The 23,568-nt window shown below is 39.7% G+C and overlaps 1 protein-coding gene across 4 annotated transcripts in view; it reads right to left on the bottom strand.

Annotated features, from left to right (window-relative positions):
* cadps2 (Ca++-dependent secretion activator 2) overlaps positions 1–23,568 on the bottom strand; it is a 165,363-nt gene that overhangs the window by 95,653 nt on the left and 46,142 nt on the right. For all 4 annotated transcript variants that reach the window (XM_054619217.1, XM_054619214.1, XM_054619215.1 and 1 more), the window contains exons 3-5: positions 15,147–15,479; positions 1,759–1,839; positions 256–489 (exon numbers count right to left, since the gene is read on the bottom strand). In XM_054619217.1, the coding sequence (XP_054475192.1) occupies positions 256–489; positions 1,759–1,839; positions 15,147–15,479 (648 nt within the window). The remainder of the gene's footprint in view (positions 1–255; positions 490–1,758; positions 1,840–15,146; positions 15,480–23,568) is intronic.

Below are 23,568 nucleotides of genomic sequence, written 5' to 3'. Positions count from 1 at the left end.
CTATGTAGCATAAGAAAACTGTGAAATTACAATTCTATATAAAACAAGACATCTTTAAAAGTGGTTTGTCCAATGTGGACTCATTCTAAGTCATAAATATATAAGACATATAAATAAAGACATATAAATGATCAAGATACCTTTAAATAATTTCTACCTCATCTTATCTTGTATTCTACATCACCTGCCTCATGTAGTGAATTCAAACACTGAACTACAAACAGATCCTGTCCAGGTCCAAACACAAGCACAGACCTCCAGAGTAAAGGACAGCACCACGTCAGACTTGGACAGGATGTCTCCCTCGTCTCCCATGTCCAGGAAGGAGTTGTTGACGGAGGAGCGTTTGAGCTTCTGTTTGAAGTCCGGGCCTCCTTTGGACACCGGCAGACTCTCCAGGTTGGCCATGAGCAGGTTGACCGACGAACGCAGCTCCTCCACGTAGAGGGGCTCCATGTCGGGGGAGACGAACTTCGGGTGTCTCCTCTCCTGTGGGGGACAAAAAAAAAACCTGTCTTGGTAAATTTTGGTTCATCATCAACACGTTTACTTTAAGTCCATTTCTTTAACTGACTGGGACGTTTTTAACAGTAAAAACTGGTGGTGTAACGGACCGTTGTCTTGGTTACACCACTAGTTTTTGATTCATGGTTCAACACTAATGTCAACCAGGGGTTAATTACACAGTTTAGCCTTCACAGGGTGAAATAAAGTTTTTTTTTGAAAATTGTCATCAGCCGATATTCAGTTAAAATATGAATTCGGCATAAAATATTTCTTTTCTTCTACCCTTTTATAATGTCAACAAATTGTGAACAAAAAATCAGTGTTTAAATCAACAGGAGAGCTGGAAGTTAAAAATTCTCCTTCAAACTACTGGATTTATTAAAGTTTCTCACCAACACTACAATTTACAAGATTACATGTGAGCACATCATGAGAACATAATAATATATAATTACTCTATTATTATAATTTACATCATGTAACTGAATGGAACCTCCGTACGTTAGCGGTTAGCGGTGCTGCTAATGTTACTTAATACTAGTTTAGCAGATTATAATTCATCAATAAAACTACTAATGACAAGATTTATTCATCAATAAAAATACAATCTCTTTTATGCTAATCATTTGAGTTGTGTGTTTTTATTCAAAAAAGTAACTTTGACAATGACAAAGTAAAAGGATTACATTTAAAAAATGTTGATTGTTTAACTGACTTCATATCTAATCAGTGATAGAATCCAAACTGGAACTGGGTTTTATGATCTGTTGCACCGAATAGTTAAAATATGACGCCAACAGATAGTTAGAAAAATCATCTACAGCTTAGTTTCACAAACATTAATTAGTTTGTCTATTTTTCTGGATTGATATATTTTAAAGCTGCAATCAGTTCAGTTCTGCTACACAGAAACAACAACAACACCTGTCAGTCGCTCAGTCGGTACTGAGCATGTGCAAACTAGTGCCTCACACCTGTGAAACGGTATCGGGAAATATTTCTTTTTATCGCAACAACTCTTATCAGAATGAGCTGTGAACAGATATATTATATAAACAGCTGCCTACTGCTGTTGGAAACATCGAGACTGAACAAACAGTGAATATAAAACCAAAACTAGGAGCTGAAAGAGGCTAAAATGCTGCTTAAAGAGCTGCAGAGGCAAGAGGCATCTTTCACATGACCACAGCCATCGTTTGAATATAAATATTGAGCTTTGAACATGATTATGACATGTTTAGTGTCTCTCACCCTGGAAATCTTCTCGGCCAGCTGTAACCTTCCGTCCAGCTCTCTGCGGATCTGAGCCGCCTGCTCGTCCACGTTGTCCAGCTGAGAAAAACCCCACAAAAAACACAGAGTTACATAATGCAGCCAATCAGAGAGCTGCACAATCAATAAACCAATCAGAGGGTGAAGGAGAGAGAGACACAGCCGGAGTACAGTGAAGAAGCGTCCTCAGGCGTGTATTGATGAACCATTTAGCAGCTCAGGTGGTAATAGACGTCAGTAAGTAGTCGATGAGAAGCGAGGGTCTGCGAGTAGCTAATCAAATACTTCATCATATCTCTCTCGACCAATCAGAGAAGAGAGATGTTCAATTCTAGTTGATTTAAGGGGTCGAAAGCTGCAGGTTTTCAGCTGCAGTTCATCTGATGTCCACCAGGTGCTGCTCCATGATCACTGGGAAAACACCAAACTTCTGTCTCACGTGGTTCATTTCACTTTATCTACCGAGTCTTATTGGCTGGAAAGATATTAGGACAATATTTCTATGTGGGACAAAAGGAAGCTGATGAATATAGTTATAGAATTTCTAAATATTGTCAAGTTAAGGGGAGACACATTGTGTAAAAAAGTAAAAGACTAATAGATATCACCATGACACTTCCAAAGTAAATTACTGACATTAAGACAATTATTTCTCATATTACAAGTTTTCTAATAAAGTTTAAATATGCAAATAAAGAATTGTCTTATTAAATATGTGCCAATTTGCATAACTTTCCAGGACAGAAATCTGTACATTGGATGAATCCAGGTTCAAAATGATTGTTTCATTTTGTTGACATATTAGAGTCAAAGGTTTTTAAAGAGAGGATTTTAGATATATCTTGGTATCACTCCATAAATAACAAAATGCTGCAAACAGCCATTCAAAAATCAATTTTCACCACATTTTTGGGGGTAATGAAATGTTGTATAAATGAGGCCATGAATGACATGAACAAACCCCTCTGTAAAAACCTTTAGAGTATAGATCAGAATGAAACTGTAAAGGTTGGTGTATGTAAGAGCTACTGAAGTGGAGATTTCTGGATCAGAGTCTGAGAAAAAAAAAAACAGCATTTAAAGGAGACATATCTCATTTCCAGGTTCATACTTGTATTTTTGTATTTTCTACTTGAACATGTTTGAATTCTTTAATGTTTAAAGCCGGCGATCAATCAAGCAACCAATCAATAGAGCTGCAGTTTCCCCAATCTGATTTGTTCAGTGATCAATGATGAGTTCTGGTTGATGTGCCCTCGTCTTTGACAGTGTCTTAAACTTGCATTCTCTCTACTGTCCACCAGGGGGCGACTCCTCTGGTTGTATAGAAGTCTATGAGAAAATGACTCTACTTCTCTCTTGATTTATTCCCTCAGTAAACATTGTAAACATGAGTTTATGGTCTCAATCTCTAGTTTCAAGTCTTCTTCAATACAGCATGATGTTCATTTAGTAAATGATGCTCCATTTAGAGTCAAACAGACCATAAAGCAGGAGATGCTTTCAGTCCAAATATGGTAACTTCCGTTCATCAGCAGAAAAGCAAAGATGGCGGCGGCCGTAATCCAAGATGGCAACGACAAAATCGCTGAACTCAAGGCTTCAGACCAATGGGTGACGTCACCATGACTACGTCCACTTCTTATATACGACGTTGGCGAGACTCGAAGAGGAGATGAAAGCAAATTGAAAATTGAACAGAGTTTTGATTACAGGGCAGAAAACGAGCGTCTCGTTTCACGAATCTGTGATGAGCCGAGGCGTCTAAAATGACAATCTGAGATAAAAAAAAAAGTGCTCTGATGGAAACCGGCCCGAAGCCAAAGAGACGAGTGGAACCTCCAGAGCCCGATAACACAGAGAAGAGATAAGCTGTTTAATTTGAGCCCGGTTAAAAAAAAAAGTGTCGCAGAGAATCAGTTAGTGTCTCGTTTACAGAGAAGGAAAACTTCCTTTAGTCACGCTGAGGAGCTGCAGCTGGGGGAGGAAATAAAAAACGCTGAGCAGCAAGTTGGGATCTCAAAAATCTAACTGAGCCTCAGCAAGAGAAGATCACACGAGCTGTCTGCTCTTCTGGACCTCACCTCCTTGGATGGAGCAGCACCGGTCATTCATGCTGTTGGAGAAACTGACGCCATGGTCATGTTTCTGTTTGTAGTCCGTGACTTCACTGAAGGGATTCTTTGGTGTTGTTTGAATTCGATTTTTAGCAAAAAACACACAAATTCAACCTTCAAAAACTATTTCTTGACAGTTGGGTGTAATCATTTGACTTGTTTGCTGGTTTTATTATATATATCATGAATATTAGTAAAAGTGACGCTCAGTATTATGGAAGAAGACACAAAAGAGGAGACTACGGTAAGTAGTGTTCACCTTGAAAGCAATGTAGCTGCTCTGTGATACTGTGCTGAGGCAAAGTGGTGCTTTGAGCTAAATGCTAACATTAGCACGCTAACGTGGTCATGATGGGACTGCTAACATATTTTGCAGGTGTAATGTTTCCCATGTTCGCCCTCTTATTTGAGCATGTTAACATTTGCAGATTAGCAATTCAAAAAGTACAGCAGAAGCTGATGGGATCGTCATAAAAAACTGAGATTGTGACCTGATGATGGCACTACGGAAAAGTTAAAGTCACCAAAGTTACCAGAATCCATCCTGAGGGGGACATGAATGTCTGCAACGAGCGTCATCACAAGCCGTCCAGCAGCTGTTGAGATATTTCAGTCAGAACCAAAGTGATTGATCTCCCGACGGACCAGTCATTCATAAAAATGTCAACATGAAGACTCAATGACCTCAACAACTTCTGCTTTAGAAGTTCAGCTTCTGAGAGCGACAAATTACTTTTTTCTTAAAAGTAGTTATTTAATAAATAATTTGTCTGTTTGAGTAAATGAATGTCGTTGCTGTCACCCCCCCACGTCACCACTTCCTGTCAGGGCTGACATCCGCCCGCATTAATTGCCGAGCGATGGAGATTAGTTCACGGATGAACTGACGGGTTTTGTTTCCGATCACAAACCTGGTGGTGTGGATCCAGAGTGACACCCAGAGGGGAAAACTAACCCCATGTTTAGTCACTTCGGAGTCCTAATTAACTCCTGACAGTGAGGGAGAGAAAGGAAGTCATTATCAGAGTGATGGAGGTCAAACCAACAGGCACACGCCTGATATATAGTTTTTTAATTCATGTGTTTATTGTTTTTCTACAGTGTTTATCTCCTGTAGAATATATTTATTTCTCATACAAAAAGATAGCGGATAACCTAACGAACTGCAACTTCCAGTTCTGATAAAGTGAAGCCGATGCTTCATGTCTTAAAGCTGCATTCTCTCTCCTGTCCACCAGGGGGCGACTCCTCTGGTTGTATAGAAGTCTATGAGAAAATGACTCTACTTCTCTCTTGATTTATTCCCTCAGTAAACATTGTAAACATGAGTTTATGGTCTCAATCTCTAGTTTCAAGTCTTCTTCAATACAGCATGATGTTCATTTAGTAAATGATGCTCCATTTAGAGTCAAACAGACCATAAAGCAGGGGATGCTTTAGGGCGGGGCTACACACTGATTGACAGGTCCACACCAGAGACGTATACGGCGTCTCTACGTCACTCCTCCTCAGTCCTAATATGGTCACTTCCTGTTCACTGGTTGCAAAAAAAATCAAGATGGCGACGGCCAAAAGGTCAAACTTGAGGCTTCATAGCAACAGTGTACAAACTAATGAGTGACATCACGATGACTACGTCCACTTCTCATATACATTCTACGGCCTAAACCGACTTTTGTAGGAAAACGCACGACAAATGCAAATCGTAGGATATCATACCAACTGTTCTAAAGAGGAAACATCAAATCAAATGAGAAAGAAAGCTGACAACAGAACCATAACTGACGGTTAAATTAAACTGACGATTGAATCAAACCTTGCTCAGAAGAATTTATATTTACACACACACACACACACACACACACACACACACACACACACACACACACACACACACACACACACACACACACACACACACACACACACACACACACACACACACACACACACACACACACACACACACTCTAACAGTTTGTTACCATGACTTCTACTAGACTTTGTCTTTGTTTGTAGCCTTTCTACTTCTGCCTCTCAGAGCATTTCTATGACAACCAGCCTTTATGTGACTCCGCTCACGTTGCAGCGTGTCAACATGTCAGAGAAACACGGACTAGAGACACAGGGAGGAATGTGTCCGGTTAGAAGTACTGAAGCACTGCTCCATTTGGCGTCCTTCTCACCATCTCGCTGAGCTGACACTCTCTGTATAGTGAAACTACTTCACATCGTTATGGTTACACCCTAACCCTAACATAAAGCATCCCCTGCTTTATGGTCTGTTTGACTCTAAATGGAGCATCATTTACTAAATGAACATCATGCTGTATTGAAGAAGACTTGAAACTAGAGATTGAGACCATAAACTCATGTTTACAATGTTTACTGAGGGAATAAATCAAGAGAGAAGTAGAGTCATTTTCTCATAGACTTCTATACAACCAGAGGAGTCGCCCCCTGATGGACAGGAGAGAGAATGCAGCTTTAAAGACACTTCCACAGTGTCTTCACTCTGCAGAGCTGGAGAGGGAGCCAAGAGGAACAGTTTGCAGAGAGTCATGTGACAGACGACCATCAACACTTATTAGGAAGAACTCCAGTAACTGAGTTTTATGAAGCTCGTAAGAAGAGTGAAAACAGAGAGAATCCCAGAGCTACTGCTACTGACGAGTGAGTTAACAATAAGCTCTCCAGCTACAGCAGCTCACCAACAAACACTCTGCAAAGTCACACGGATTCCTTCTGCTGGACCACTTTCTGCTGTGACCTGACCTTCATCATGACCATGTTTCATCACACGAACAAAGAGCGGAGGAGAAAGAAAACCGCCTGGAGGAAAAGAAGCTTACTTAATGTGCTGAACTGAACAAAACCAACAGTGAACTCCTGAAAGTAAAATACTGCAGATGTAGATAAAGGTTCATCTCTTACTTCTTTAGAACATTCATCATATTTACTATACATCATCTTTTCTGGAAATCTGACAAAACTTTTTCTGAAATAATCTAGTGACTCTGGAAAAAGGATTCATGTCTTTGGTTTTCCTTGCAAATAAATTAATATTTATTAATAAAAACAGGGAATATAAACAGATTAATATTGCGCTCACTCTGCATTGCATTCCTGAATTTTAATGGACCAAAGCATCTATTTGCACATGCACATGTTTCTTTATGATGTGATTTGAGCTCATTTACTGCTTATCGACTCTGGTGTGATCATCTGACACCGAGCTGCTCAGTTCTGGAGGAAATTCTAAACTCTAAAATATTAATATAGAGATATAGCATCTGCAAATATAATGTTAAAATGAAATAAACATGTTCTGCAAAGGCGACAGAAGCGGAGGCTCTGTGATCGGATGTTTCTTACAACAAAGTTCTTTCTGTCAATAAATCATATTTCTTTCAGTTTTGTTTTTGTTTATGTCCTCCACAGTGACCTCTCACTCCCGTTGGCTGACAAAGCTGCAGAACTACGGTGAAATTCAAGGAAACTGACCTTTGTATGAATACAAAGCAATGAGGTAAATAATGAACCCACACATATTGGCCTTTATATTCCAGCAATCCTCCTCAGACGTTTCATTTGTGTGCAACGTGTCAAAGTGAAAAGCCTGTCTTGTTAAACCGCCGCCTTATTACAAACTGAGCGACCCGCTGTACACAAACACCGCCGACCGCCGACTAATCACGAGACAAAGAGATGAGACCGACGGAGCAGAGACACAATGATGTGATTACACCCTGCCGTCAGTACAGACACAATGAAACGGAGGGTGGAGGAGGAAAATGTAGAGCTTTAGTTCAGAGAGGAAAATGGAACATCAGAAGAAGAAGAAGAAGAAGAAGAAGAAGAAGAAGAAGAAGAAGAAGAAGAAGAAGAAGAAGAAGAAGAAGAAGAAGAAGAAGAAGAAGAACGCTGGAGCCTGGGAGCTGCTGGTAATTCATTAGAGCTTCATCAACCCGCCTCTTCCAGCTGATGAGAGACGACACGCAGACGGAACCGACAACAGGAATCAACGGACCCGTCCACGGAGGAGCAGGGAGTCTGATCCATGAATAAAAAAAAGAACCAAACGGGACCAGAACACCGGAGCGTATCGGACTGAACCATGTGGGCCAGAGGCTGCGTTCAAATGCCCTCTGGTGTGTGGTTTGTTCAGGATGTGTGGAATCTGTCGGGCCTTAATATGAATACTTTGGGACCACGATGCTAACAAAACATGGAGAGGTTTTTGAGGAAGGATCGACAAGAGAGCGTAAAGCGGACGATCAGTTTGGGGTTTGAGACTTTTGTGAGATCTGTACAATATAGAAAAGAACTGACAATGCAATCTTTTGTTTTCTGCAATATATGTTGCGAAAATAAGAACAATCTGGAATATTCACCAGAAGTTTTGGCTACATTTTTCACTCAAAATGCATCATTCTGTTGGACTTTGAGTGAAAAATGAAGAGGCTAGATTCCAACTTTACTCATAAACACATTGGTTGTCAAGATAAGAATGGTGATGACGTGGAAAAAACATCACGGCCAAAGACTTCATCTTCTCAATGTATTTTGCAGAATAATATTAATAATTGTGCAGACCTCTGTGTAAACAACCAATCAGTCATGGAAAAAGGAAAACAATGCATTTTTTTATTTTGTTTTAAGGAGCAAAAAAGTTGCAGTTGAGTTAAAATGCTGACACTGCACATGCGCACATCTCAATGTTAATCCTGAAACTATATATATATATCTATATATATCTATATATATATCTATATATCTATATATATATACATCTATCTCTATAGATATCTATCTATATATATATATCTATATATATATCTATCTCTCTCTATATATATCTATATATATATATATATATAAAACTATATATATATATATATATATATATATATAAAACTATATATATATATATATACAAAACTATATATATATATATACAAAACTATATATATATATATATATATATAATATATAAAACTATATATATATATAAACTATATATATATATATATATATATATATATATATATATATATATATATATATATGTGAACAGTTTAAAAATGATTTCTGAAATGAACAGCAGACATGACATGACTGCATTCACACCATCAACACTCTGCAGAGCTCTCTCCCTAAATTAAACATGTTGCCCTGCGGCTTCACTGTCCGACTGTTAATGTGATTTTCAGAATGAAATCGATGGTGAAAACTAGCAGCACGCAGACCAAAAAACACAACACTGGATATTCTGAGGGCTGTGTAGATGGACACTCTTTTTGGATTGAGAGTGATTCACACGTCCCTCCCAATATATCTGAACAGAACTGATGATGAAAGATGCTCGTTTTTACTGCAGAACTTAGCTGAGAACCATTATGTTTAAAGTTTTCTTTAGTATCTCAGTAAACCAGTGATAGTTATCTGTATAATCATGGGTGACCTTGGAAACAGAAGCTTCTAATAGTTAATTGCACATACTTTTAATTGTGCCTATTTCTATACTTAGAAAAAAACACGACTAAAACAATGCAAACGACTCCACTGCAACATTTACATGTTTCATATTAACAGAACAATATCATTTTATATCCAAAAGTTGTTGTGAAACATCCTCTGAATGTGCAGGAAGACCTTCTTGAGTTGTTTCCTTAATTCTCATGGTAATATTCGGTGTTGTTGTATTGGAGATTCCTGAAATATATATTATTATGAATATATTTTTGGATAATAGATCTACACACACACACACACACACACACACACACACACACACACACACACACACACACACACACACACACACACACACACACACACACACACACACACACACACACACACACACACACACACACACACACACACACACACACACACACACACCTGTCGCTGCCGTTTCTCCTCAGGTACCAGATGACCTGAACACCTGGACTCTCCCTCCCTCTGCAGCTGTTGGTCCTCCTCTCTTCTATTTTTATCTCCCTCCATCTTGTTACACCTCTCCGACTCACTCACGTCTCTGGTGCTTGTATTTTTATCCTCCACCTCTCTCCTCAGGTAAAGGGTCTGTATTTTTAGTAAATGTGCTATTTTTGATAGAAAGATTGTGTTTTATTTTAATCTTTATGCATCAAAACTTGTGAACTGCCAGAACACTTCATATAAATAGATCAGCAACGTTATCATTTAAACCTCCGCTCTCTGAATGTGACGACGGTTAGGGAAGACTGAGGACTGTTTTCTATGTCAGCTGGTGCTCCAAGTATAAAAAGCAGAATACTGGCCGGCAGCAGCCCTGAGGGTTAACTAGCCTTCAGGGTTCACCGGCTCTTTCATCCCATGCCGCCTCCAATCCTCACCAGGTGGCTTCTTTTCACCATCTCCTCTTTAAATTGATGGCTTACAGATAGAAAAGGTCACAAGCTCTGAGATGTCCTCCAGGCCCATGACTTCTCAAACAGAGCTGCTGTTAGTGTTAGCATTAGCAAGCGCGATAAACGGCACTGGAAAAACGGCTTTGTACCTCTTAAGCAAGCAGGAGTGTCTTAAAGCTGCATTCTCTCTCCTGTCCACCAGGGGGCGACTCCTCTGGTTGTATAGAAGTCTATGAGAAAATGACTCTACTTCTCTCTTGATTTATTCCCTCAGTAAACATTGTAAACATGAGTTTATGGTCTCAATCTCTAGTTTCAAGTCTTCTTCAATACAGCATGATGTTCATTAAGTAAATGATGCTCCATTTAGAGTCAAACAGACCATAAAGCAGGGGATGCTTTAGGGCGGGGCTACACACTGATTGACAGGTCGACACCAGAGACGTATACGGCGTCTCTACGTCACTCCTCCTCAGTCCATATATGGTCACTTCCTGTCCACTGGTTGCAAAAAAATCATTGTAAACATCGTACCAGACTCCATTCAGAAAACAAGCATTTTAAAAGTTGTTTGTTTTTGGAGAGAACTAACAAAACATAAATTAAGACTTTTTTACAAATTGGCATCATTATTTAGTTATTTCAGCATCCTTTTATCCAATTATTGCAATTAAACCAGGGAGAAAAATGTTTATTATTATTAATGCCTAATTAGAAGTTGTAAGAAACTATAAATTCCCAGTTGTGGTGAAGAGATTTTGTCGGCAGCACATGACATGAAACCCTGGAAACACAGGTGAGAGTTTAAAAACGGATTTAGCTGCTTTTTCTTTTCATTTGCCCCCATTATCTCCTTCTTTCTGTTCTGGCTTCTAATGAAGCAGGACAATAATAGAAACAGTCCTAGCAACAGACACTTTCTGGTTGTTATACAGACGAGGACGATGTCTCAATGGGCCGTGAAGCAATCTGTAAACGGAAGCTATTTATGTTCAGAGAGAAGGAAACAATCAGCGGAGGAGACTCACGGAGGATTACTGAAGCACTCTTTCCTCTGTCGGGTGGATATTCACAGACTGGAGAGACTTTTGGACACGTCCGTTCAAAATTCTCTCCTCCGGTGGCATCCAACCAAGAACATATCTTTGGTTTGATTTGTCAACATTCTGAGGGATTAGGAACCAGCCGGTTCCTCTGTGGCAACAGATCTAGACTCTGCTGCTGGACTACAGGCAGTAAAGGGAGCTGGTCCTTCCTTTAGAGGAATGAATTCAAGGATCATTTATTGTCATTATGCAACACAGGGATGCACAACGACATTCGTAACACAACTAACCAAAACAAAACAAAAACAGTAAGGAAACATCAGCAACAAAACTAATCTCTGGGCAGACAACATGGCCGACATCTTCACACATGAGGAAAAACATCGTCCATCAACCTTCACTGAGTTTGAGCCCCAAGCATCTTGATGTAAACACAGAGTCCACCTACTCTTCAAGTCATGACAATCACCATCCAGCTTCCTGAGTTAAATGTTCACTATGTCAGAACTAATTTAGCAAAAGTTCCCATAATTCATTCTGGGAATAAACTCTGTTTTGACAAAGACGGACTCAAGGGAGCGTCTGAAACTGATGAAGTTTTATCACATTCTTTTCTAAAGCCATACTTTAAAATGTGCTTAAAGAATATTTCAGCTAGTGAGACTAGTGATGTGCTTTCATAGTTTTAAGACAACAGTGGAGCTTCTATGGCACAGAGGAAAACAGGCCAAACAGCAGACAAAGTAAAGAGACTAGCTGGTGAAGCAAATACAACGTGTCTGGAATGAATACTTCCAGAACACAAAGTTATTGATAAACAGCTGATGTCTGTTTTAAGGTTTTGCAGCATTTGTTCTCTCCAACACATTCATTTAATGTGATTAATGACGATACGACTTTAACAATCTTTGTAGTGAAACTGTTTTTTTATCTGTCGAGATCAGACACTTCAAAGTGAGTTCAACCTCCCAACGTCGCTCTATATTTGCAGCTGGTATTAATCTTATTTGTATTATCTGTGTCTTTCATCTTGCCACTGCTTTTGTAAAACTTTTTTTACTGTTCATAAATATATTTTACTTTACTTTTATAGCCTCAACTATAGATCACTGCTGGTCATTGTCAACTATGAGTTCAGCGTCTGCCTGCACTGGGTTCCTTTTCTCTTACAGATCATAAATGGTCTCAAGGTAAAACATATTAAAAGCCAAGCTATAAATATAAAAAGACAGAATGCCTCTGAGATGTTCAGACCTGTAAAAGGACACGTGAATGAACTGAACAAAACATCCATCTGAAGAGTCTGGAAACTATTTTCCCTCACAATGCCGATTGAAGAATTTTGATGATTCTTTTTTTTTTTGCTGCAGTCTGTGAACTTTAAATTTGACCTTTAAGACAGCTGGAGGTCCCTGCAGGTCAGGAGACGGACTCTGAGGAACTCAACGAGACCTGAACCAGTCAGGCCTGAAGAGCGAACACAGCGGCTGAATCGTTATTAAGGTCAGAGGTCAACGGCTCTCCTGTCATAATAACATTATATTTTTCTATACTTAACTAATCAAGGTTTAAATCTGTCGTTTTTGACGAGGACAAATATTACATTTGTGTAATTTCAAAGCCATAAAAACTCAAATCACCGCCTGCTTTAGAGGGAAACAGAAAATGAGACTTAATGTCGCCTCAAAAGGTTTATTTTACATATTTTGCTCCAGTCATGAGCTCCCACAGAGACTTGAACCTGCAGCTGGTTACCTAGCAACAAGACAGAGGCATAAAACACTCACTGGGACAAACAATTCAAACAAGTCAGACCTGCAAATATTGGGCACATTCTTCATTATCATTTCATAACTCGTTATTAAACTCTGAGGAACTGACAACGACGACAAGATAATGAATCCTCGTTACGCTAAAAGTTATTTAGACATTCTAGTTTGATTGGATAACATCTTTCATAATTGAGCCACATTGTCAGGGCTGTTGTAGAACATCCCCTCTGGACACGTCGTGACACGTGAAATAACTTTGCTTTTGATAATAATCATTTGTGTCTCATGTGTTTTTAACTCAGAGTTTAAGACCATTTTATGCCACTAATAAAATTATAATTGTATGGCAAGTTCACCCTTGGAAAGAGCAATGAAATTTCCTAAATTAATAAGAAAAAGAAATACAATAAAATTACACAACCAAAAACAATAATTTAAATAGACTTTTTGGGCTTATTTATTAAAAATATGCAATGTCCTAATGGTAGGAAAACCCTGCTGTTTATTCTGGCATCAGGTTTGTGGCTAAAATGTTGATGCAACAAACACACATTTATACGCAACGGGCAATATCGAGGTCAGCAAAAATGATTGACGTCATGCCCATATATCGTAGGGAAGTAAGTCAATAAATAAAACAATAAAAAAAGAACTGACTGTAAAGCACAAAGCTTATGTTCAGTCCCATGAGCCACTCTGGTCCTCATGCTACAGTCTGAGTGCATGCAGCTCTGCCACACACTGAAAGAAGTGTTGCTCCTGGTCAGTGTGCAGATTCAGTGACTGTCTAATTACTGAGCAGCGGCGTGCTGACAAACCACGCCATGTTCTGCTGCTAATGAGGCCGTTTGCCCCGAAGACCAGCTGTCAAGATTAATGATGCAAGTTACACTTCTTTTAAATTAGAGTTGTAGAAATGAAAGAAAATAAAATCTGTTCTAATAAGGAGGCAGCGGTGTTCTCATATATTTAATTAGCATTAAATGGGGGAGGCTGTGGCGTAGTGGAGAGCAAGGTAGTTCTCCAATCAGAGGGTCGGTGGTTCGATACCCGGCTTCGGCAGTCGATGTGTCCTTTGGCAAGACACTTAACCCCAAGTTGCTCCTGAAGGCTTGCCATCGGTGTGGACTGGATGATGAATGTTAGAGTCTGATGGTGGCACCTTGATGGTAGCCTGTCATCAGTGTGTGAATGGGTGAATGATATGTAATGTACTACTGACTGTAAGTGTTTTGAATGTGGCAATGATAGCGCTTGTGTAACCACAAGGTTGGTGGTTCGAACTACTGCAACATGCCGAGGTGTGAGCGAGACACCTAACCCTTTGGAGTTGCTCCCCGGGCGCTTCATTGCAGCCCACTGCTCCTCCGGGATGGGTTAAATGCAGAGAAATAATTTCCCCATTGTGGGACTAATAAAGGATTGATTATTATTATTATTATTATTAAATGACTGTAATGTAATTACAGCCAAAGAGTCTCGAGCAGCATCTAGTGGACATTATGGGAACTACAGCTGAGGACATTTGCGTCATCATTCAGAAGAATTACAGGTGAGAAATAATTAACATTAGAAGCCATGATTGACTCGGCTGAGACCGACAGTCACGTGACAACAAATGAGAGAAACTTTTACTGAACTGCAGACTGGTGAAGACGGAGCTGAAAGGTCCTTCTGAGAGGAAAGATTTTAAGTAGAGGTTGTAAAAATGTCAATAGTTCAATGTATTTTTCCAACATTGGTAACACTGGTGAACACTTCCACAGATTCCATTGTTTGCAAATTTTTGTAAAAGAAACTTCGTTTTCTTTTCTTTTTTATGATTCAGGGCATGGAAACTTGTCTTATTCTGCACTAAAGACATGTTCTCGTTCTCTCTCTAGTAATCATGATTGTTTTGTTTCCATAGAGGAGCAGGACTTTTATAAATCAAAGTGAAAATCAAGGACACAGAAATAAAAAATGTAACAGGAGTGAAAAACGCCCCTAAACAGTTTGGGGTCCAGATGTTCATGTCGACCTCCAGCGACTCACCTGGCAGGCGTTGTACAGCAGCTGGTGCTCGAACTTGCGGATGCCGAGGATCTGCTGGAACATCTCGTACAGCTGCTCCTTGCTGAGGATGAGCTCCGACACGGCGCTGAGGTGGGCCCTCTGCGGCTGGCGGCGCATGTCCTCGTCGCCCCTGTAGATGGCGTCGTACTTGGCGATCCAGGAGCTCAGGACCGTCTCTTTGCTCAGGCCGTCGATCTCCGGGAGGCTGCGGACGCGGCGCTCGATGTTCTTCTTGAAGACCTCGCGGAAGTCGCTGGCCGAGCAGCCGCCGCTGTGGACCATCCGGGAGACGCGCTCGCTCTTCAGGAAACCCTGACGAGGAGAAGAGACACAGAACGATGAGATCTCACACAGACGGCACAGACTGGAGGATTTGTTTACCCTTCATTTACAAATTAGGGAATAGAAGTAAAACTGCACTTGTGTTAAAAACGGTAGAGTTCCGGTAGCGAACAAATGCTCCTGGGAGCTACGCAGATACAAGACATGCAAGTGAAGTGAAAGTGAAACATACGGTCAGACCTTCATGCTATCATTTCACATTTATGGAGCTCAGTCGGATGAAAACACCAGTTTTAATCAAGAGGCAACATCCGGTTCTGCTGAGTGAAGTCATTGGGGAAGTGTCTTAAAACCTGCATTCTCTCCAGTGTCCACCAGGGGGCGACTCCTCTGGTTGTATAGAAGTCTATGAGAAAATGACTCTACTTCTCTCTTGATTTATTCCCTCAGTAAACATTGTAAACATGAGTTTATGGTCTCAATCTCTAGTTTCAAGTCTTCTTCAATACAGCATGATGTTCATTTAGTAAATGATGCTCCATTTAGAGTCAAACAGACCATAAAGCAGGGGATGCTTTAGGGCGGGGCTACACACTGATTGACAGGTCGACACCAGAGACGTATACGGCGTCTCTACGTCACTCCTCCGCATTACAATTATGGTCTCTTCTGTTTATTGGCTGCAAAAACAACAATATGGCAACATCTGCAATCCAAGATGGTGAAGGCAAAAACCTCGAACTCAAGGCTTCATCACTGAAGTCCAAAAACCAATGGGTGACGTCTCGATGACTACGTCCACTTCTTATATACAGTCTACGGTTTTAATGTGTGCTTAAGTCTGCGGAGTATTTCTGTAATTTAGTGGACCCCTTCAGACATCTAGATACGTTTCATAGATGAGTTATTCATGTATGATTAGGTTCTAATAATACAATAATCGAGTATAACTGAGTACACACTGGCAAAGTAGAAACACTGGCTTCCAATTCCTTTTAAAAACAGCGAAACACCCCTAAGAAAATACATGTGGAGGATTTCCAAACTCTGTTCAGCGATTGGGAGTGAAATCACCAACACACGCAGAGTTCAAACAGCCATGTCCTCCTCCACACAGTCATTCTTTGGGTCTACGGGCTTTTGGCAGAAGTTCTTCATCCTCGCGGAGTCTGATGGAGGAATAAGTGCCTCAGACTGAAGCGGCGGCGGTGGCCCAGTGTGACATTAAACGTCTCTCAGGCGGCTGCTTCACCTCCTCCTGCGAGTCGCTCTGAGACTGTGAGCAGCACATCGACACTGAGATGAATGATTCATCTAATGGAGGCCAAGAGCTCAGAGGGCAGCCGCTGAGGACGCCAACATCAAGCTGAACTCAAACATTTTCACATATTACATATTGAGCTGCTTTCCCTCTGCTGACCAGCACACATTCATGTTCAAGAGTTTATAATACTTATTTTGATCTTGTTTTTATTTTTATTTTATTTACTTTGTTTCTTGTTTGCATCCTCTTTGCTGCTGTAATCCTGTAAATTTCCCCGCTGCGGGACTAATAAAGGATTATCTTATCTTATCTTAAGTCCATTAATTCAAACCTCCAGAGGGAGATACAATTCATTAATATGATACGAAGAAGATTCTGGTAAATTCTGGAAAATGTTGTTAAAGTTCCGGACATCTGTGATTACGTAAGATCAGGTTTTACTTCCAACTTTTGGATTTCTCAATAATGCTTAATATTTGAGAGTTAAAAAATAATTCAACTATGATTTAACAGCAAATTTCCATTTAACTAATAAATGCATTTTTTATAAACGAGGATCTTTCAATGAAGATCGTAAAGAATAATGATCGAGATATGTATTGGCCATGAAATTTAACAGAGTAAACACCGTTTATAACCGCAAACTTATCGTTGACATTTCTCGTTACGTATCAGTCGCTATCTACACCTATACTAGTTTCTTTCAGACATAAACTCCTTTATGTTGATCTGATGGCTGGTTTCATGTGTTAAGTTATGAATATACTTCTATACTAAATTACAATGGCAAGATTAACATAAAGGCTGCAGGAGGACATGAGGAGAGAGAGATGAAATGTTTGATACCACTTTGTACCTTATAGGCAACCGGTTCTGAAAAGTGCAGCCGATGCTGAAGTTCCTTAAAGCTGCATTCTCTCTCCTGTCCATCAGGGGGCGACTCCTCTGGTTGTATAGAAGTCTATGAGAAAATGACTCTACTTCTCTCTTGATTTATTCCCTCAGTAAACATTGTAAACATGAGTTTATGGTCTCAATCTCTAGTTTCAAGTCTTCTTCAATACAGCATGATGTTCATTTAGTAAATGATGCTCCATTTAGAGTCAAACAGACCATAAAGCAGGGGATGCTTTAGGGCGGGGCTACACACTGATTGACAGGTCCACACCAGAGACGTATACGGCGTCTCTACGTCACTCCTCCTCACTCCATATATGATCACTTTTGTTTATTGGTTGCAAAAAAGGGCAACATGGAAACTTCCATAATCCAAGATGGCGAAAAAAAAAAATATATATATCCCGGAGGAGTTGCTCAAGAGTTGCTATTCTGTAACACGACATCTATCTCACGTCTGTCTGTTTCTTTTCCTGAGGATTCTTCCTTTTTTTTTTCCTGTCAAAGAGTTTTTCTAGGGAGCTTTTTTCCCTGTTAACCGAGGGTCAAAGGGCGGAAGGGTTGCATGCTGTACAGATGTAAAATTTATGATTTGGGATATTGGGTTACACAAATCTCATTGACTTGACTGAATGATTAGTAGCAGCAGAATGTAAAATGACTTGCAGAATCAACTGACAGACATAAAACAACACCAGGTGACCAGCGTGATTCTGTTGTAAGTGTTTAGAGCGCCGCCTCGTGAGAGCGATGGGCGGGCGGAGCGTGAACGTTGACAGCAGATGGAGAGGAGCCGCCAACGAGCTACAAGCGTTAACGAGGCGGAACAGAAATCACTCGAAGCCGAAGAGTCTCAACGAGGAGATGTTCCACGCAAAAACTAACGTGGTTTTTTTGGTGTTGAAGAAAATAACGACGCTGAGAGACGACGCATGGAAAACAAAGTCCTCTCTGTGGTGACGAATGGAAACGGGGAGGAAGCGTTAAGTGGATGAAGTGGGAGGTGACAGATGCTGATGCCACCAGGGGAGCCGGCTAACGGCAGCTAATCGGCCTCTTCTGCATCGCTCAACACAAACGGCTCCGATCTGATGGAGGGCTGAAGAGGACATTACACTGGAGGAGAGGAGGCCCGGGAAAAAAACACAACAACTGTTTAGGACGATGACACTCGACGGGAGGAGACAGATGTTGGAGCTTTCGAGCTGGATTAAGCTGTGATGGCGTGATGAGGCGGCAGACTGACTCGGTGGTTTGTTTAGCGGGCCAGGTGGGACGAGGTGGGACGAGGGGATGTGTCAAGTTTAGTTCTCTGTTCAGCTCTTAATCCGACTAACAGAAACTGAGAAAAACAACCTGTAACACATTAGAAGTAATTCATGCAGCGTTAGAAATACTGATGACTGAATCCTACAGATCCAGAATGATATTAATCTGTTCAGGAAGAGGCTTTTTTCTGATTACAGACGGACAATAAAGAATGCTGTTCACTGATGGCGAAAGCGGTTTTACAAAGACGAACGAGGGAACACCTGCAGTGTCCAGATGTGCAAGACCTATCCACACAGAGGGAATGAATGAATGTTTTATAGTCTATCATTATTATTATTCAAATGTTGATTGATGTCAAAGGAGTCACAATAAGTCTGCTTTGAATTCATGTTGTAAAAAAGAAAAGGTGAAAACTTTTTTTTTATAGGCAGTGTGTATTTCAAAAACTACAACTATTAGTATTTCAAAAACTACAACTACTAATATTTTAACAGTAGGGAGCGCCTGTGTGTGTGTGTGTGGACGTATCCTCGTGCAACGGTTCTTGTGATATCTTACGAAAAGTTACCGATCATTTTTTGTGCATTTTTTCTATGAAAGTCCGTTTACGATTACGTGGATAAAATGTTGGGTGGATGTTGGTTAGAGTCTGATGGTGGCATCTTGCATGGTAGCCTGTCATCAGTGTGTGAATGATATGTAATATACTACTGATTGTAAGTCGCTTTGGATAAAAGCGTCTGCTAAATGACTGTAATGTAATGTAATGTAATAAAACACAAAATAACTTTTGGGGATATCTACGAATTACGACGCATTCCTTTTTGTAGGTACAGCTCCAAGTTCTGGGTAAGACCAGCCCGTGTCAGTACGTGTTGTTTAACCTTTCCTTAACTGAAATAAATTACACAGCAAAGAAGCAACGTGTTTCCTCCTTTAACCAAATATTAAAACTTTATACGACTTTAAACTGGTAAATATTCATTAAAACAACTGATGTGGAAAAATGAAACCCCACGTAATTGGTTCTGAAGTGTACATCTAACCTTGCCGTCAGCTCTCCTCTCTGCTGCTTTTCATTTGATCTAACACTATTTTCTACCGAGCATGCGACGCAATTAATAATCACTTAACACAAAAACAACAATTATCTATTTTCCGAGAACAGAATTACAACCGATGTGAACCTCTGGTACATCAGCCTGTCTCGGCCATCAGCAGATAGTAAAACGGTGATTATCTAATGATGGTAACTGGCATGAAAGCGGACTAATGGAGGAGCCGGGGGTCATTAACCAGCGCAGATTATTTTTTCCGTGTCAACGTGATGACTGTTTTCAGTTGGTCTGAGGGGTTTCTACGGGTGCTGAGATGGACGGTGGGTGCCCGAGCCAACACACATCTCTCCATATCTCAACACTTTCTGACTTCCTGTCTGTTACTCGCGGCTCCAATCCCATTGCTTTAAAAACACCTCACAAATATGTAGTTTCATTTTTTTACAGGAGGAACTTCTTGGGGGACTATTTTCAGTGGCGGATGAATCCATATTTGGTTCGCCAAAGAACACGCCAGGATTTGTCTGCTCTGATGTTGTCGAGTTAGATATGCACTTCAATCATAAACAACTATTCCTGGAATAGTTTAAACAAAAGTCTGGATGTTAAAGTATTTTAAAAATATGTCATTTTCTGTCCTCACTCAAAAAGTATTAGGCCACTTTCTGTTTAAACATGGTGTTTCTGCACAGCTGCAAATACACATCAGCCTACACTAATAATATAAGTGTTAAACAAAATTGTTAAATTAAATTCCAGCGTTGGCTGTGTACGATTGTATCCGATCCAAACATTTAAAACACCTCACAGAGCGTTGTTCAGTCCAAAAGAAAAATAAGTCGTTGACGAAACTTACAAGTTCTTTTCATTTAGGAAAGGTTGATTTCAATAAATAAAGGAATTGAAAAATTTTAATCCACTGAATCAGGTTATTCAGGATTTTGTTCGGGGAAACATTTCCCACAGAGGGTTAAAAATCTGTATATACATACACACATACATCCTCTGACCTCTTTTTGATGTCTTCATCCGATACATATGCTATATTCAGGCAGTTTTCCAAAGTATTTGGAAATAAAATTGTATTACACAGAGGTAGGGAGAAAAAAAAGACTTTTAGAAAGCTGCAATATCTAAATCAATCACCATTATTTTAACATATCAGTGTCTTTATTTTGATGTCAATCTAGTGTAGTTTTTCAATAATTGGAAATTTGGTAAAGCATATTTCTAGTTTACATAAATGGCTGCATATCAGAATTCACTAAGAGAAAACTAATGAAAGTAAAGACTGTTTTATCTTGAGGACTCCCACTCAGACTGAAGCATCGTGTGCAGAACTCCGTATCGAAGCACTAAAACGGGCGATGTGAGCCCAGAGTCTGGTCGTCAATGAGACCGCGGCCCTCCCTCTGCTGCTCTCTGGATTCTATAGGCTCTCCTCCACTTTGTCTGGCAACACAAATGTCAGCCATTATTACTAATGAATCGATCAGCAGGAGGCTTCCTCCCTCCCCGCCGCTCGAATTAATTGGAGCTTTAAAAGTTTCGCTAAATTATTTACACGCCAGCAGAGCGCCGGGCTGGGGAGTCAGGAGATTAAAGACACGGGAGACGAAGGTTAGCTGCCCGTCTCGTTTTGTCTCGCAAACAGGCCAACACCGGCAAAATATTCAAGTTTAAAATGATCTAAAAACAAAGAAAAACAACAAATCCTCACACTGGAGAGGCTGAAACCAGAGAACTGTTGAGATTTCTGACTAATACATGTCTTAAATGATTAGACTATGTTAGACAGTCGACCCTCATCTCCCTGCATGCATGTCTTTATTGTTGCTTTGCTGTGTCAGACTGATTTAAACATTTTCAATTCTATTTGACATAGTTATCCTTCATTTATTTGTTTTGCATTTGTTGTTTTATGAGTCTCTCTGTGTTGCATGTCTTCATAATACTTTACAAGTATTGAAGTATAAGAGTTTTGCGGATGATGTTTCTACTCATATCAATATTCTCTCTTCTTTTATTGTTTTTGCATGCTTGTAAAGGTTAACGTATGCATAACTTTGTAATTCTAATCTTATATTCTATTCAGGCTGATTTTATAACTCTTCTCTCACTCTCAAATCTTACTATGGATGAAAAATAGCCTCTGAGCTAAACTTACAGGAATGTAAATGAATGAAGGATCAAGACTGTGCTCAGAAAAAAACATTAAGGGAGAACTTAACGAATCCAAAGATGCATTTCAGCAGAAAACATCCAATTACATAGCTCATGGGTATTGTAGTATTTAGAGCCATCTGCCAAACTGACAGACAAAACATGATTCCCCAGACAGAAAACAATTAAAACCGGTGGTCATAACATTTCTCTAGAAATGACTGTGTGTTGCTTGAAAAAAGACGGAATACCACACATCTCTGAAGTCATAGAAAAGTAAAGACACTCTAAAAAGTCTCCCATTCCTGATCATCACTTTATCACAGCTGGAAGGATTAGATTGCTCCACTGATGCCTACATTGAAGTGTTTAAATGTTCTGTCACAGCATCCGTCAGCTGTGAGGAGAGCTGGATCATCGCTGCTCATATGTTCCTTCATGCATAAAACATGTTCCAGCCCGATATTAAAACGTCTCCATTGCCTGCTTCAGCTCGGTTAGTCCGTCTGTCAGAGAGCCTGAACCCTTCATATATCAGAATAAAAAGAAGATTTAAAGAATAACTTCCATCACAAAGAAAGCAAAAGTCAGCAGTGCTGGAAACGAGCTCGATGGATCAAATTTGGTTTGGTTTCACTTTTGATTATTTCTTGGATCAATCTGAAACACAGTTTCTTCAGGCCATCTTCAGACAATCATAAGATTATGATCAAGACAATCCAGTAACATGTATTTTTCCAGTTAAAACTTGAAATGATAAGTAGTACAAAATGTAAACCATACTTTGAAGTTTCATTTTCACCTTTTTATTTAAGATTTCATGCAAAATTTTGGAAATCTTAAAAATTGAATGAAAACCCAAAGCAGTAAACAATATTCTACAAGACCGTCACTGACAGTCATTATTTTCCCAATAACTGCAGTAAATAATATATTTCCACTATTAGAAGGAAATCCTGTTATCAACTGTGACACTGAGATTTCTGCGATGAGGCTTAATGTTCGAAGACAAGGATGAAAAGTGTGAAGACATTTGACTTCTCTGTTATGAAAAAAAAGTTATGAAAAAAAAGGTTTTTAACCTCTATACGGCAGAACTGTACTGAATTCTGCTGCATGACGTTACTTTATATAATAATATATAATCTTTATTTATATAGCACTTTTCTTAACAAGGTTACAACATGATCCTCAGAAAAAAACAGTATATGAATCAAAAGAGAAACAGATCCAAGAATCATCCGCTCAGAAAATAGTAAAGGACCTAAGGCGGATCCCTGCGGTACTCCATGAGTGAAATGTAGTCACATAAACTGTTCTTTAAGAGAGACAGAAATAAAAAACTATTAAAAAAATGACATGGTACGCTTTCCCAATGCTTATTACAGGGATATCCAAAAAATATAAGGACTCACCATCCAAACAAAAGTAAATCTGTAGTTTTCAATCAATTACACTGCAAGAA

This window comes from Anoplopoma fimbria, chromosome 19, assembly GCF_027596085.1.
Source record: "Anoplopoma fimbria isolate UVic2021 breed Golden Eagle Sablefish chromosome 19, Afim_UVic_2022, whole genome shotgun sequence".
Classification (NCBI taxonomy): Eukaryota; Metazoa; Chordata; class Actinopteri; order Perciformes; family Anoplopomatidae; genus Anoplopoma; species Anoplopoma fimbria.
The sequence above is the reverse complement of the archived record's forward strand: the minus strand, read 5'-3'. Positions and strand labels throughout refer to the sequence as shown.